At 36.0% G+C, this 16,790-nt stretch overlaps 1 protein-coding gene across 3 annotated transcripts; it reads left to right on the top strand.

Moving 5' to 3' along the window:
- The first annotated feature begins 3,983 nt into the window (after positions 1 to 3,983).
- LOC127424200 (forkhead box protein P3-like) lies at positions 3,984 to 15,717 on the top strand. 3 transcript variants are annotated; one of them, XM_051669177.1, is made up of 15 exons: positions 3,984 to 4,007; positions 4,940 to 5,066; positions 5,150 to 5,189; positions 7,275 to 7,402; positions 7,624 to 7,716; positions 7,866 to 7,974; positions 8,407 to 8,533; positions 8,624 to 8,728; positions 9,074 to 9,161; positions 9,379 to 9,453; positions 10,779 to 10,917; positions 13,090 to 13,166; positions 13,497 to 13,598; positions 14,278 to 14,399; positions 14,660 to 15,717. In XM_051669177.1, the coding sequence occupies exons 4-15, from the start codon at positions 7,277 to 7,279 to the stop codon at positions 14,748 to 14,750; spliced, it is 1,254 nt and encodes a 417-aa protein (XP_051525137.1). In that variant the 5' UTR covers positions 3,984 to 4,007; positions 4,940 to 5,066; positions 5,150 to 5,189; positions 7,275 to 7,276; the 3' UTR covers positions 14,751 to 15,717. The 3 variants fall into 3 exon arrangements, with proteins under 3 accessions (XP_051525137.1, XP_051525140.1, XP_051525139.1); XM_051669180.1 differs by having other exon boundaries at positions 4,940 to 5,189; positions 14,607 to 15,717; XM_051669179.1 differs by lacking the exon at positions 4,940 to 5,066 and having other exon boundaries at positions 3,992 to 4,007.
- Positions 15,718 to 16,790: the final 1,073 nt, after the last annotated feature.

The following is a 16,790-nucleotide window of genomic DNA, read 5'->3' as shown; positions in this document are numbered from 1 at the left end:
TATTCCCAATGCGCTCTAAGTCCTCGTGGTGGCATAGTGACTCGCCTCAATCCGGGTGGCAGAGGACGAATCTCAGTTGCCTCCGCGTCCGAGACCGTCAATCCGCGCATCTTATCACGTGGCTTGTTGAGCGCGTTAACGCGGAGACATAGCGCGTGTGGAGGCTTCACGCTATTCTCTGCGGCATCCACACACAACTCACCACGCACCCCACCGAGAGCGGGAACCACATTATAGTGACCACGAGGAGGTTACCAATGTGACTTTACCCTCCCTAGCAACTGGGCCAATTTGGTTGCTTAGGAGACCTGGCTGGAGTCACTCAGAACGACCTGGATTCAAACTCGTGACTCCAGGGGTGGTAGTCAGTGTCTTTACTCGCTGAGCTACACAGGCCCACCATTTTTTCTCTTTTTTCTTTTACATTTTTCACTCAGCCTAACTATGATATACCGTATGTTCAGTAACTCTTTGAGTGTGTTTGGAAGAGAGGGAGAGGGGGAGAGTTGTCAAATTGCACAAAGATCTGATACTTGTCATTAGCCAGGTGAAGATGGAGCGGTCTAAATCAGCATTTGACCACTGGATGTACAGAGATAATTTCCCTTTTCAGGTAAACTCTGCCTTCCGAAGGTTAATATCCTGTCAACTGCAAAGGATTCAAGTAAAATTTAAAGAAGCATTTGAAGACATGTGTGCATGTTTTCTTAACTTTCTTAACTCCTGATGAGCACATTTTAAGTAATATTTGAATTATCACTCTGTGTGTAATTTAACCATGTGCCACTATGTGTTTGAAAGGGTTTTGTCCATCAAACACATCAAAATGCCCAAATGCACATCATTTCATATTCACAATGTAATTCAATTGCATTAGCAGCATAAAAATAGTTTTCTTTCGTGAATTGCTTTTGTACTCGGCTTCAAAAGGCACTTTTGCTTTAGCGATAACTTTGAGGCCGTTTTTGTGACGTTGATTCCCAAATATAATTGGTCTGATCACTTACCACACAAGGATGGTGTTTGTAAAATGGCAAAACTGCATGACCACATTTGTGTAATGTGCCCTGGGAACCTGTCCACATTTCTAGAAACTTCCATAAGAAATGCAAGTGACATCAAAAAAAGAGTTAGGTTGGAAGTAATCCAAAAGTAATCCAAAAGTAATTGGATTAGATTACCCAAAAATGTAATCTGTGAGATTGTTACTGATTGCAATTTTTTTTACATGTAATTTGTAATTAGTACCCGATTACAATTCAGAAATAATCTGCCGAGCACTGTTCATAGGTTATGACAAATACAAGTGTGTCATTATTAAACATATATTGTAATATACACAAGCAATACCAAGGCAACTGTTTTCTATGGAAAGGTTATTTGACTCTGTGGAGAGGTCACATTATTATTATTTGTTACAGTTAAAGCTGTGATCGGCCTGTCTGTAATTCTGCACAGTTCATCCAAATATGGGTGGCAAAATGTTCAGAATTAACACACAGCTTTCCCATGTGATCATGTTTCAAAAACACATTGAAAATTAAAAAAATTGGTAAATAAATGTAAAAGTCATACATATTAAAAATGACACTAAAATGCAAAAGCGACAAAGATAAACATTTGAATGTTCAATAAGAAGTCAATTAATATAAAAAATTAATATATATTTTAAAATGGTATTAAAAATAATGGTCTGTCTGGAACATCTGTTACCAGCCCTACAGTGACTTGCTCTATTCGAGTCTCTTTGCAGATAAGCTGCACTGAGATATTACATTTTACTAGTCAGTTTTGTTGAAGCTGTTGTCAAATGTGCAAGATGTTACTATTAAGGACTATTTCATGTGTGTAACAAAACACAGAGAGACACAGTTTTCTAAATTTCTGCCAGTCTCATTTTGACTTTCATATTAAAGAATTGTTTAACCATAACCTTTGCCCTTTGGTAAAGCACTCCGGTTTACAGTTATATTAAATAGTTACAGTTATTGGGTTATGTTGTTTCGGTTGTGTCCATCGCCCACAAACGGATCTGAATGAGCTGAATCTCACAGTAGGTAAAACCTACAATAAGAAATACTGAGTCATACTACATTAAACACATGTCTGTCTCATCACATTTGTGTAAAAAAATGATAAATATCTACAGAGGCAGCTATGTAAATGTCATGCTTCAAAAATAGAAGCTTTACTGGTGAAGAAGAAAAGGGTCAAACACTTCACAGTTCTGGCGATTGTGCTCTGAAATTTCATAATTAGTGAAAGCTGCCAAGTTTTTTTCAGAATCAATGCATTTTGTATAGACGATATTCCTTACATCTTAAAACCTTAAACGCGGTGAACCTGCAGTTTTAGAGAAATTTCTGTCAGCCTCAGCAGCTTTACCATTCATTCCCTTCAGTAGCCAAGTTATATGTTACACATTAAAGGGATAGTTTTCACCCAAATATAAAAATTCAGTCATCTTTTACTTACTCTCCTGTTGTTCCGAACCTGTATGACTTTCTTTCTTTTGTGGAACATGTTAGGCAGAATGTTAGTCTCAGTCATCATTCACTTTCATTGTATTAAAAAAAATTGCAATAAAGCGAATGACAGAGGCTAACATTCTGCTTAACATTTCCGTTTGTGTTCCATAGAAGAAAAAGTTAGACCTAGGTTTGGAACAACAAGAGGTGAGTAAGTGCTGACAGAATTTTAGTTTTTCCAGTAAAATATAATATCGATATGTAATTGCATAACACATTATATTAATCTGTTCTTATTTATGCATATAATTGTACGTAACATGGACACTGTAATATAAAGTGTGACCCAGTTTTTGTCTTTCCTAACAACTTAATGTATACAAATATCCAGAAAAGACAACTGCCAGCTCTCACTAGGATTATTTTATTCTGTGATATCTACATAACCTCCATCTAATAAAGAACAATTGTGTCTATCTACTAAAACACACATCAAAGACATTAGGTATTCATAAATTATATAATTTAGGAAACCTAACATTATGCAATATTGCTCAACCTGAATCTAATTGTGAATATGCCTGTATTTGTTCTCTGTTTTCTTGTTTTCTGTACTTCTACCTAATAGACAAGAAATTACAATCATCCAACTTTGTTTTTTATTTGATCTTTATGAAGTTACCACAATGAGAAATTTTAAAGTTAACACTTTGTTTTTAACTTTTCTTTATAATGATTTCTCCTTCAAACTCTTCTATCATATAGCAGAGGCAAAGGAATGCTGTGACTGTAAAATATATTATGATCATTTTCTGATGATCATTCATTGATTGACATGTATGTATATTGCATATAGTCTATATAAATCAAAAAGTCTTTGTTTGTTTTGGCATTTCCATTCCTGTCATTTCTGTGATGTCTGGTTATACTGTTTAGTACTTAGTAATGAGGGAAGTGAAGTGAAGGAATTTCACAATCAAAATGTAAATTACCTGTATAATAATGATACTGATTATTATAATAATAATAATAATTATCATTGTTGATGTAATTGTTGTATTGTTATAATTACAGATGAAATTAATGCCCAGAAAAAACATCATCTGTAATGTTCTCACATTCACAGTCTATTTGATATCAATCAAATGCAGAAATCATGTCAAATTGTAATCAGAATAAAGCACAAAATATTTGAGAGATTTCAAGAAACATAAAGATCTCTTAAAGGACAGCGATGAAATGGTGTGTGTGATTTTCCATTCCTTTCTTCATTAATTATGCATTTGACACGGTTGATGCCAACTTAGTAACTATTGTATACTATGGAATTATCCTTTTAAACCCTTAAAGTGTAGTAAATGATTTTTACTACTTCACAACTTTTTCAAACAACTATGAAATGTGTGTGTTAACCCTTGCTTTGTTATTTGTGGAACATTTCATCCTGTTTCCTCTGTGATGACAATGAGTATAAATAAGTGCTAGATATTGTTTATTTGCAATGACACATTTTGTGTGTGGGAGAGGTAGCAACTTCAGGTGAGTCTTAAACGCAATGCAGCTCTCTGGCGAGAAATCCGTGACAGGCACTGAACTTTTTGCTAAAGTGTGAATGAGAAAAATTTGCCTACAACCTAAGAGATTTGTTGCATGACACAATTATTGCTCACATTTTCAAGCTATTTTTTGCTGCAATTACTAAATTCTGTTCTGTTCTGACTGATCACCTCCTTTGCAAAAATTACTACATATTACTGGTTTATGTGTATGCAATGGCAACCTAAGGGAGAGGTCAAAAGCTTAAAAAACATATATTCTGTGTGCTTTATTATTATTATTATTATTATTATTTGTATAATTATTATTGTTGTTGCTGGTTTACCTGATCAAAATAAGGAGCGTTAAGGGTTTCAAAAAAGCATAAAATGTTTGCATCTAATGCAGCAGAGAAAAGAAAAATATCTTTAAGTGTGATTATATAGGAAGCAGTTCATTCATTTTTTTTTCTTTTTTTTTTTTTTACTATTCATAACAAAAAAAAAGATGAATACTCTGAACCTGACAATTCTTAGATCTTTTAATATGTGAATAGAACAGGCATTTACAATTACAATATGACATAGTAGACACAGTAAGAGATATTAAGTCATAAAGAAACAAAACATTTTTTAAAGAAACTCAGTCATCATAAGGAAAATAATGGCCTATGATTTGTTTGCGCAACAAATTAGGGGCAAATATTTAATTTATATACACAAAAATTGATATATCTCAGCATAAAACATTATGTGCACGAATTACATTTTTGCTGTTAATATCATGTTTTTCTCAGTGAAACATTTAGGGCACAGAAATGTTTTTAAACGTAAATGTTTAAACCTTGTAAACGTAACATAAAGCCTTCTGTGTGAGTGAGATGAATTGTCTTTCAGAAAACTCACCTTTCTTACTCTTGTGATCTCATCCTGCAGACTGACATGTGTTAGATGGTTTTCATTTTTCACGTGTGCACATTGGATAGTTGCACAGTAGTGCATATCATGATGTATGACCTTCACCATGAGTTAAAGAAACCAACATTGCTTTTGGTGCTTTGATGTGAGGTTTTTATCTCCAATTTATTTTCAGATTGTTTTATTTTTTTCATCCTATAAAGATTATTTCACTCTCATTTTAACCAGAACAGCACAGGAAGAGAACGGCTGACTGCGAAGGTGCAAGGTACAGAACACACTTGTGAATATTTACATGCTTGTCTCTGAAATTTGCTTGATTTAGTAATGCTTGTCATTTGCTGAAATGTGGCAGATAAAAACAACCAAGGCATTCATACAGACCTTTGATGAGATAGCTTTGGATTATAATATTTCCAAAGTGTCCAAAATGTGTGGATTCTCAAATCTGCATGTACTGAATGGATAAATGTATTATAAACTTGATAGACAATACAGTATGTATGTGGCGACTTATTATTTGCATGTGAAATGATATGTTTACAGATGAATTCAAATAAGAAATATTTAAAGGTCATAAAATCATAAAACTATTATAAAATATTTTTTTCCCAAACAGTTACCTGCTTTGCATTAATTATATTTGTTTTGCATTTTACTGTACCATGTTGCAAAGTAAATGATTGCAATATGATACATATACAAATTGCCACTGAAATCTCACATAAACACTTAAACTTTGGTTATTAAGTATTCAGAACTGTTTGTGTTTGCTGCAGGAACGCCTCCATATTAACCCATTCAAACGTTAGAAATATTAGAGTGGGAAGACAAAAGAGACAAAGCTGTTATCACCATGAGTCATCTTGCTTTTTTCACTGAATCTTTCGCATTTTGTCTGCAAATATTTGTGGATAACATCCTGATTTTACACAGACCAACAAAGTTCAGTTTTTCAACTTGTTTCATGTGGTAGAAGTGGAAAGGAAAGTAGCTGACAGAAATTGATGCCTATATGCAGTTTCACTTAGAATTTGTATTACGATGCACGTGGAAATATTGTGTAAATTTGTTTGAATTTCAAAAAAAGCTTTTACCCATGTGAAACAAGGAAAAAGGATCACATGACTGAGGCAGTGAGTAATATTCCATCACTGTGTTTATGTGTTTTTGGTTTTGATTCTTATCAGACAAAAAATAGGATAACAATAAATGTTTAGGCATTGCAGTAATTAAAATTCCAGTCATTTCCCAGTCACCCAGTCAATCATTTACTCACCCTCATGTCATGTGGCACACAAAAGGAGATGCTAGGTAGAGAGCCTCAGTCACCAATCACTTACATTGTATGGAAAAAAGATGCAATGAAAGTGAATGCTGACTGAGTCTCTCCACCTAACATCTCCTTTTGTGTGCCATGGAACAAAGAAAGGTCATTGGGTTTAAACAACATGAAGGTGCTTAAATGATGACATAATTTTTGGGTGAACTATCCCTTCATGAACTTTGGTTATCTTATTTAATTTTTCTTTAACAGTGCGAAGGAGTGCATGAAAACAAATCCTTTTATCATCATTGGTGTTCTGATCTCAACTCAGACTCAATAACATTGTCAACCACATTCTGTCTCTACCTCATATCCCATATCCTGTTCCTGGGTTGCTGTTTTTGTGCATGTTTTTGCAAAATGCAAAGTGTATGTGTGTGGTTTCCTGAGAGGTGGGAGGGGTTTATGTTTTGTTTAGACCGACAGATGTCACACACCTTATGTCCTTTGCAGTAAAGCAGCTCTTGTGCTTTGGTTTTTGAGGAGACTTTAACCAAAAAAGAAAGTTATGGTTATAGAAATGACACTGCCGAATGAGATGTTCTAGGAGTCTGCCTTCTAGGATCTCACATTCCTTACACATATACCATGTTTTCCTCTTTTTGAAATGCAATTTCATATTGTTGCATCAACAACACTTTTCTTTCTTAATTTTCATCTTGATATAATGCCATGAGATGCCTATAATATTTTGCCTTCTGCTGTCTAAATTTCATAATTGTTCAAACTGTTCAAAATTCAAAACTTACATCTAATTTATCTCTTGGATGTTGGTTAAAAGATCTGAAAGACATACGCAAACACTGGTGGCTACTGTACAATAATTGAATGTAATACTAGTTAGTCTTTTTTACTTTTTCATATTTAATTTGTCTAATGAACATTACTGAATTATAGCAGGTGGCAAAAAAGCTGTTCTTTATTCTTATTTTTTTTTTACATTTTTTGTTTAATGTTAGAGAAGTTGAAGCATACTGTAAAGAACACTGAAATAAACAGAACGCTTTACGAAACTTTGTACTTCAGGAATGCCTCAGTCTGAGAAAGAGAGTGACAAGAAAGAGAGAGAGAGAGAACATGAACGACAGCCGACAATAAAAGAAGAGCATGATGCATCTCCCCCTCTGATGAATGAATGTTCTTCACCACATTCAGTGAGCTTTTATTCTCCAGTACTTTCTGTGACAATGTCTTCTAAGAAGAAAGCCATCCCTTAGTGGGGTACTTGCACATAATTTCCAATGCATTTTCTGAAGATAAATTGTTTTATGTATTGTCCTGCTCTAAAATCATTGTAATAGAAATGCAATATGTTAAATTTGTTCTTAATTTTTTGGAATTGGTTTACTTATGCTGCTTGGGTTGCTGTGTGCAGAATTCTGCCCATCGGATGGTGAGACCAGTCCAGTTTGACCATACTGCTCCTTCCATCAGCTCATCACACTTAAAACATCCTCTCTCACACCAGGTGAATTATTAAGTTAATAGATACTGAACCTATCGAACCATAAGTAACCCGTGGTTAGTGAATGGCCTTTGTTGTGGAACAGATGCTGACATGATTTGTGTGTGTGTGTGTGTGTGTGTGTGTGTGTGTGTGTGTGTGTGTGCACGCAGGGAGCTGGTGATGAGGAGCGGATGCCATTTCTTCAGCTGGTGTTTCAGAATTCTTGTGTTGGCCAGCTCAGGCCATCTGTACTCCGCTCTACAGCTTTCCTGCTTCAGGGTTTGTGCTCCAATAAATTATGGACTTAACATTGTTTTGTAACCTAACTTTGTCAAACTGGTCAAATCCTCTGATCAAAAATCATTATTATTTATCTTTATCTATAATTATATTCTATATACAGTATTTACATGCTCTGTGGAGCAATAATGTTTTCAAGTGTGCATGTACTACTACTGCATCTACACAAATAACTTCTTTAAAGCGGTTCAGAAGGGGATTATAAGGGGAAATCAAATTTGCTTCTACATCACCAGAAGCATATCATTTTATAGAACATAAATATAATTGTATGAGTTCTTAAGCTCATGGATTGTAAAGAGAATCATTATGGGATCATTGTTTCCTGGTATTACAGAAAGTATCCTGTGATCTTCTGTAAAAGTCATTTAAAATCCTGACATTTGTGATTTGGTTTGCCTCATTCCTTAGCAAATGAGGGCAACTCAATAGCCATGGACAAAAGAAAAGATGCAAGTTGCAGTTCCCAGATCTCAGTCCAAGCTGTTCCTGGATCAAGCCAGGCCAGTAAACAATTTCCCAGCATTCACTCACACAGGTGAGAATATCTCTACGACTGCAAATATTTTGATTAAAAGTATAAAATGTTCATCAAGAACAGTATAAGATCTAGATGTGTCCTCCTCAGTCATGCTCAGTCGGATATCGAGAGTTCTAGCTCTCTGTTTGTAAACGGACAATGTCGTTGGCCTGGCTGTGACAAAGTCTTCGAAGGGTATCAATTGTTTTTGAGGTACGTCTGTAGGTTTTTAATTTCTGTGTCCCATGTTGTTCCAATGTGACTTTCTTCTGTGGAACACAAAAAGAGATGTTAAGTGAAAATGTTCAGTCTCTAAGCTAACACCCTGTGGCCGCCTAACCTCTCCTTTTGTGTTTTACGGAAAAAAAGAAAATCATATGTGTTTGGGTGAGAGAATGATGACAGAATTTTCAATTTTGCATGAATTATTCTTTTAAATGTAAATGTAAATGTAAACATAACCAGTACATCAGAAAGCCACCATTGCCAGAACTGATCATTTGTTTGGATCCTTTTGAAGTCTAAGCAGAAAGCTTTTTGGATTCTCACACTGTCTAGACACCTGGATCGAGACCACAGCACAGGTGAGAAAACCATCACACAGTGGCGAGTTCAGCAAGACCTGGTATGGCACTTGGAAAATCAGGTACAAAAACATCAGTGATACAATCTCTTACAGACAGCATGCACAAGTTGTGCATTATGAATGAGGAAAAAGAAAGTGATTCACACTTTCAATGGTTTTGAGTCATCAAGCAAGAGTGTGAACCCAAAAGAATCAAATGTCTTGGTAAAATTGGTTTGAGAACCCACTGGCTCTTGTGTGCTTATATGCTATATGGGATGACTTCTAAATATTTTAGCTCATTCAGGAGAAGCAGAGACTTCATGCCTTGCAGCTCCACCTTCGGCTGTTTGAGTGCATCTCAACACACACCGTAAGACTCTGTTTAGATTACTCTTTAAAACAATGCCTGCTAGAGGTTTTGGAAACATAGGTTCTCACAGTGAACATGTAATTTCCTTTCTGTGTTTTCATACAGTGTCGGGAAATTTATAGAAAGTGCAGATGACCCTGAAAAAATCCCAGTTTAAATGAGTCTTCTGGTCTTAGCTGGTCTCCTAGGCTGATACAGTATATTAGCTGGTTTAAGAGTGGTATTGGGAACTTGTTAGCAGGTCACACTGGGAGACCAAACCAACTAAACCAGCTGAACACCAGCTTGACCAGGCTTAGAGACCATCTTAAACCAGCTAAAACCACCTTAATCCAACCAAGACCAGCAAATCAGCCTAAATTGGTTTAAGATGTTAATTTTTCAGTAGGGGAACTTGTCTTTAAACAGATAGTTCTGGCCCTGGATAATGATTAGGCAATACAGTGGTGCTAAATTCCAAGATATAGTGACAGCCATGGCACAGCACTCACATTGAATTATTATTTTTGTTGCATAGCCACATTCCATTATGTCAGAGCCTATATCTTTTAGTCGAAAGATGGTTTACAGCTCTGTAGGTTTATACAATTAAAGTAAATGGTGACCATAATTTTTAAGCTCAAAAAGTAATCCATATGACTCCAATGGTTAAATCCATGTCTTCAGAAGCGATATAATAGGTACGCATGAGAAACAGATGAAGTCCTTTTTTACTATAAATCTCCACTTTCTCTTCCATATTTTTCTTCTTTTGGTTTTTGGCGATTCACATTCGTTGTGCATATTTATGGTAAAAAAAAATAAAAATACTTATATTTTGTTCTGTTTCTCACCCACGCTATCTTTTCACTTTTGAAGACATGGATTTAACCACTGGAGTCGTATGGATTACTTTTATGCTGCCTTTATGTGCTTTTTGGAGCTTCAAAGTTCTGCCACCATTCACTTGCATTGTATGGACCTAAGGAGCTGAGTTATTCTTCTAAAAATTGTCATTTGTGTTGTGCAGAAGAAAGTCAGACACATACAATTAAATGATGAGAGAATTTAATTTTTGTGTGCACTATTTGTATTTATTATGTAATAACTGTTGCACAGAAGAAACAAGACACTTGAGACTTGAGACACTTGAGTGATATTCTGAATATAGTCACAGCTGAAGGTGTTGCAGCACCATTTAGCCATGACTGTATTCACAATATATCGTGGCCTCGTACCTTACTGTTTAATTTATTGTATTGGTTCATTGGTTTGAGATCTGCTCTGACCTATAGTTGTGCTTGACATCTCTTATAAGAAAGGCTGACTTGTGGATTCTCCATCAGGGAACAGCTCCAGGCTGGTGGAGGCCACTGGCACCAAATTTGCCCCCGTTGGGGGAGCCAGATGGCAGGACAGAGAGAGCTAGTGAAGCACCAGTGCCACAGGAATACTGGCACATACCGCCACCACACCTGCTGCCAGGTAAAACCTGTTAACATACCAACATCTCTGTAGGTATCAGAGTCCAAAATACACTGTGCCCAAAACACACACTATAACAGAAGAGTGTCAAAGTGACACATCTATTCATGTCAATATTTATAAATAATCCAATCAAAATTGAACTGAAGTGGGACTCATGGATGAAATGCAGATGATTTAGAGGTTGAAAAATATAGACAGATAAAGGTTACCATACAAGACTGTTTACAGTGTGAAAGCCACACCCATATTTTGTTTATTTCGTTGCAACACGTTCTCACTCCCAAGTAGTCAAAAACTGACGCTTGTGCAAGAGCCCAGCGCGTCAATCTACAGACGCCAAAGGCGCCCTCTGGCGTTAGGTTTCCGCCGCATCCGGCAAGTGCGTTCTTTACAACAGGGGAACCCTTGACGTCAACTGACTGACGCGAAGGGCATCAGAATTTTAGCATCGTTTAATTATACGTTGGGGTACAATTTTGTCATAGTGACATCTGTTGGGGGTATGATTTTCATTTAATTTCAAATCAGCAACATTTATTCACAGTGCTTAATATTTAATCTGTTGTTTATCTGTCTATTTAATCGAACTGTACAGATCCTGCACTGCTGAAGTGACCCCTTTCATTCCAGGTGTATTCCATTTATGCATTTGGCTGACGCTTTTATCCAAAGCAACTTACAGTGCCTGATTACAGGGACAATCCCCCTGGGGCAACTTTGAGTTAAGGACTCAATGATGGTGGCTGTGGTGATTGAACCAACAACCTTCCACTTACTAGTGCAGTGCTTTAGTCCACTACACTACCACCACAATCACCCGGCGTCCACCGTAAAATTCAAAAATTGCCAACTCAAAGGTTATGACACGGGTTTGACATCAGAGACTCATCGATTTTACCATTGGCTGTCGCGTGTCTTGTAAGCAGGGCCATAGCAAAGGAATTCTGGGCCCCTTGACTGTATATTGGTCTGGGCCCCTTTCACTTTAAAAAAATGCAGTTTAAAATTCGTTATGGGCCTCCCTGGATCAGTGGCCCCCCAGAATCTTTACCACCTTTCACCCCATTAGCTAGTCCCTGCTTGTGAGGACTGGTTGTGAGGAGCTCAAGTTCGGTTACATTCATTTTTTGAATGAGACCTGCCGGTAGAATCAGGATCACAGTTCCTTCACTGAGGAGGAATATTTTCAATGATTAAAACCTTCAGTTTCACTCTGCTACACACACAATGCCATTGTATGGTTTTGAATATTATGTGGTTTTGTGCATTTATAGAAATAAATGATCGTGACTTTACTTTATCTGCTTGTTACGTCTTTTCTGTTGTTTAGAACTGGTTAGGTTAAGGCATAAATGTGCAGTTTGGTGCTTAAAATATCTATAAATAGTCTAATGTATGTCAGATTATGTATATCAAAGTGTCTATTTCATGTTTTATATTGTTGGTTATCGGTTAGGTTTAGAAATTTGGTTGGGTTAGGGGATCTAAAATATGATATATGATTGTATAATGTAATTTCACACTAATATATTCATAAATATTATAAAACATTGAGGTATAGCACATAAAGTAATATTCAAAGTTTTATAACTGACAACAAAATGTTCTCGTTGAAAACAATGGGGTTCGTCAAGGAGAGGACGCTAGGAGGCACCTTTGGCGTCATCACGCAGACGCGGACGACTTCTGCACAAGTGTCAAAATTGGACGCTTAGGGAATGAGAACGGATTGTTATTTCCTTTCTCTGTTTGTTGTTGGCCAGACAGCAGAAAGTTGGTGGTCTACCACTTCACTACAGCTGAACTTGTGAGATCGCTTATTTCCTGTTATAACAGTTGGCATGCCTGTAGACCACAAAGGTTGCCTAAATCTGGACCAAAAGTAGCTCACAGGTCTCAGCTGGAGTTCTTGCTCATAAGCAGTCTTTGATAAAACCTTGGTTGTACATATGCCAGGTTTGGTGCACTGCGTAAGTAGTTTCTCGAAAATGACTGACTCATTCGTGTTACGTGACAGTAGGCCTACATTTTTTACATACAGCAAAATACATAGTGGCATACATACATACATACTGTAAACCACAATGCAAGAATGAGAGTTTACAGTAATTTTCCATGAACTATTGTATTATGCTCTTCCTCCAAGTCATCTGTGCTTCTGCTTTGCAGATTTTGTTAGCAGCATTGAATACTACAAATATGCCAATATACGACCTCCATATACTTACGCTTTCCTAATCAGATGGGTAAGTACACAAATGAGTGCAGTGGAGTATGTGAGTATGTACTGTACCAAATGTTTAAAGAAATTTGACGAATGTGGAATATATAGATAGCCTATCAAAAATAACATTTCACATATATTTCTGTGTTGCCTCTACCCATAAATGCATCTTTAAAATACATCTGTTGGCTACATTTTCCACCCGAAATCTTTTAGAACAGTTCATGTAGAATTCTGGAGCCTAACTGCAATTCTGCAGCAATTAAGAATTTTCCTTTTAAACATACTGAAACGTGTATTCTTCACCTAGTCTTTCTGAAAAGATTGTTTTTTCCCCTGTTAATTCAAACAGTCAATACTGGAAGCTCCAGAGAAGCAACGGATGCTAAATGATATTTACATCTGGTTCACACGAATGTTCTTCTACTTCCGTCATAGCTCTACTTCATGGAAGGTACTGGTATGCTAACAGCTGACTTAGCCAAATAACCGTCAGTGCCAGACCTGGAGACAGTCCCATTTCTGTTTAGTCAGTTCACAGAATAGAAGAAATATTTTTGTACTTGTAAATGCATTTTTTAAAAACTGTATTATAAAATATTACACTGTGAGGTTTACTTGTTGGTCAGGTTACACAGAAAGAAATTGGCTTAATAAAAAAATAAAAAAAAACAAGCTTTCAGGAATTACAAGCTTCACATTTCTGTTTTAAACCCTCCAAAAATTGGCCACATTCACTTCCATTATAAGGGCCTCACTGTAACATCAATTTTTTTTTATTATTTTTTATTTTATTTTTTTTAACGAAAAGGAGGAACGAGTCGAAATAAATTTTCTTGGTAATCAAAATTATGCCACAAATGCTGTTGATTGAGCTTAACTTGAATTGAACCTAGAATATTCCTTAAAAAAAAAAAAAAAAAAAAAAAAAAAACTAGGTCTGAGTATTCTTAATGTTTTGAGAGTGATGTGACATGGCAAGGAACTTCAGGAACATTATATAGACCACATGATGGCAGTGTTGGCATGAGGAGAATATGCTGAAACATTCAACAATTGTCTTTTAATAGAATCCAACATCTGAATATTACATTTAATTATCTGTTTTATAAACATTTCAAACTTTTCCACAGAATGCTGTGCGACACAATCTGAGTCTTCATAAATGCTTTGTGCGGGTGGACAGGAGGAAAGGGGCAGTTTGGACAGTGGATGAGGAAGAGTTTCAAAAGAGGAAAGGACAGAAAATCAACAGGTCATTTTATGTTCTTCCCTTATAAAGAATAATAAAATTAGGATTCTCAAATTAAGCATATGTATAAATTAATTGAACAACTTAGGTTATTGGTTCATTGTTTTGGAATGTCAGTGTTTTTGCATTTAGAAATGGATTTAGAATGAAGAAAAACTTAATATGACTTGACCTCTGTCTCCCATTGTTTACTTAATTTTCTCCATGTAGGTGGACTGTCTGCAATTCCAATGAGTAAAAGTAAATATGGAATGTTTTTGCAGGGACTATACTTGGAAATGGCTGAAACCTTTCTCATGTTCTCCACCCCATGAGACCTTAGATGTGTCGATGACAGCCATAGATTCACAGTGAAACCTTCAATAATTTGAGATTGTTAAGTTTAGTATGAAGAAAAAGAAGCATGGAGGCTGTATGATTTCAAAAATCTTATGATTCTGAAAATTATTTGAGAGGATGAGAACTTGTTTTGTTAATATTCATTATTGAAGCCAAACTATCTATATCTGAACAAAAATCCATTAGTCTTACTTAAAATATGGTGTTAATTACTGTCTTGTCAGTTGTCTGTGTAATAATTATGAACAATTATTGTCTTTGTAATTATTTATGCAGACAGTAAGGTTTTTATTTTTCAAAGTTAGTGGTAATGAATTGCTTTGACCTTGTTGGGAAATTTTAAATGTGCATTATTACCTTATCTCTATATGCTGTACTATACCAGAACTCCTGTTTAGATTAAAAATGAGAGTAAAATAAATAAATAAATAAATGAATACATTTTAAAATTAAAGACAATATTGTGGCAATAACATTGAAAAAATAAAAATAATAATGATGCCACTTTGAGAGACAAAACTCCAACCTGACCAGAAGAGGGCATCTGTGTGTGTGTTTTGTGTGTTTGAGTGTATGTGTGTGAGTGCACGTTTTTTGGGTGTGGTAATTCTGTAACAAAAAGCATCATCAAAGCAGCTGGTATAAAAGACAAAGACACTTTCTCCACAACATTTTGTGATTTTTACATGGTATTCTGATGATACTTACAGAACAATTAATAACTGTGTGACTGAAGCATTGTAGAAACAAGGGTAAATTACTGTATATGCTGAATCAGTTATACATTGTCCCTTTTAATGTCCCCACTATGTCGATTTGAATTAGAATTCAATCATCATTTTCCTCAGATATGCAACGGTACTCTCTGTTTCTGTTCTTTTTTCTTTTTTTTTCTTTTATCCCCAATCACACACACATAGGCCTGCATGTGTGACTTATTCTGCAGTTGAAAGGTGGCGAGTAAATAAATCCACTGCATCTGCTCCCCTGTGGTTTTCTGTTTTGTCTTCCAGAACACATCCATCCCTCATGATTCCTCAGTGTGTGCTTTTGTGCCCTTACCAGGCTCCTCGGCTCAGGCTTTTGTTCAGCCTTACATTTCAGTGTCACTGCACCTTTTCCCATAATGCCAGTGATGGTGGTTGGCATTGTATCCTAAAGGAAAACCAGTACATCTTATTTTGATTAGCTTCTTTAAATAATGAAACTTTTTTAATTTAAAGTGATAGTTCACCCCAAAATGAAAATTATATGATCATTTACTCTATGTTTTTCCAAACCTGTATGACTTTCTTTCTTCTGTGGAACACAAAAGAAAATGTTTAGAAGAATGGTCACTGCTCTCTTACATTCAGTGAAAGTGGAGGGTGACCAAAGAGGACTAAAAAGCACCATAAAACATTCTAAAAGCAGTCCATACAACTTGCACATTTTATTCCACCCAAAACATGACTCATGCACTAGTCTTTTGAAGACATGTGATAGCTTTGTGTGGAAAAGACTGAAATCAGCACTGGTCACCATTCACTTTCATTGAATGGAAAAATGCAGCTTGAACAATCTGCTATAGTTACCTATTTTTGTATTCCAAGGAAGGAAGAAATTCATATGGATTTCAAAAGACATTAAGGTGAATAAATGGTGACATAATTGTCATTTTTGGATGAAATATCACTGTAATTAGGATCAAGAACACCAGTTCTAAAATACAGTTTGTTATAGTGGTTGCCAGAAACTTAGACAAGAATATTCCATTCTTTTTATTGCTCACATTTTCCAGCTGTCTCAACAGGACTCCTCGTGCCTCTCTGATCATTTTGTTGGTTCCGCACTGATCTGGAAAAACATTTCAACACAAATCCCACCCTCCTTTCTTTTTTTCTTGTTTCCATCACCTTCAGTCCTTCAGATGTATTATGAAAAACAGGCGGTTGACAGCCTCAGGGTACAGCTCTGAGTTAGCTGGACCCTTATCACACTTGGAGCTTTTTCTTGAGTGAACACACCTCATTATATTGGCCTCTGGACAGCCTCACAGATTCTGACAGCTGCCTC

The sequence above is a fragment of the Myxocyprinus asiaticus genome, chromosome 33 (genome assembly GCF_019703515.2).
Source record: "Myxocyprinus asiaticus isolate MX2 ecotype Aquarium Trade chromosome 33, UBuf_Myxa_2, whole genome shotgun sequence".
Classification (NCBI taxonomy): Eukaryota; Metazoa; Chordata; class Actinopteri; order Cypriniformes; family Catostomidae; genus Myxocyprinus; species Myxocyprinus asiaticus.
Note: the sequence above shows the minus strand (reverse complement) of the source record. Positions and strands in the feature narration are given on the sequence as shown.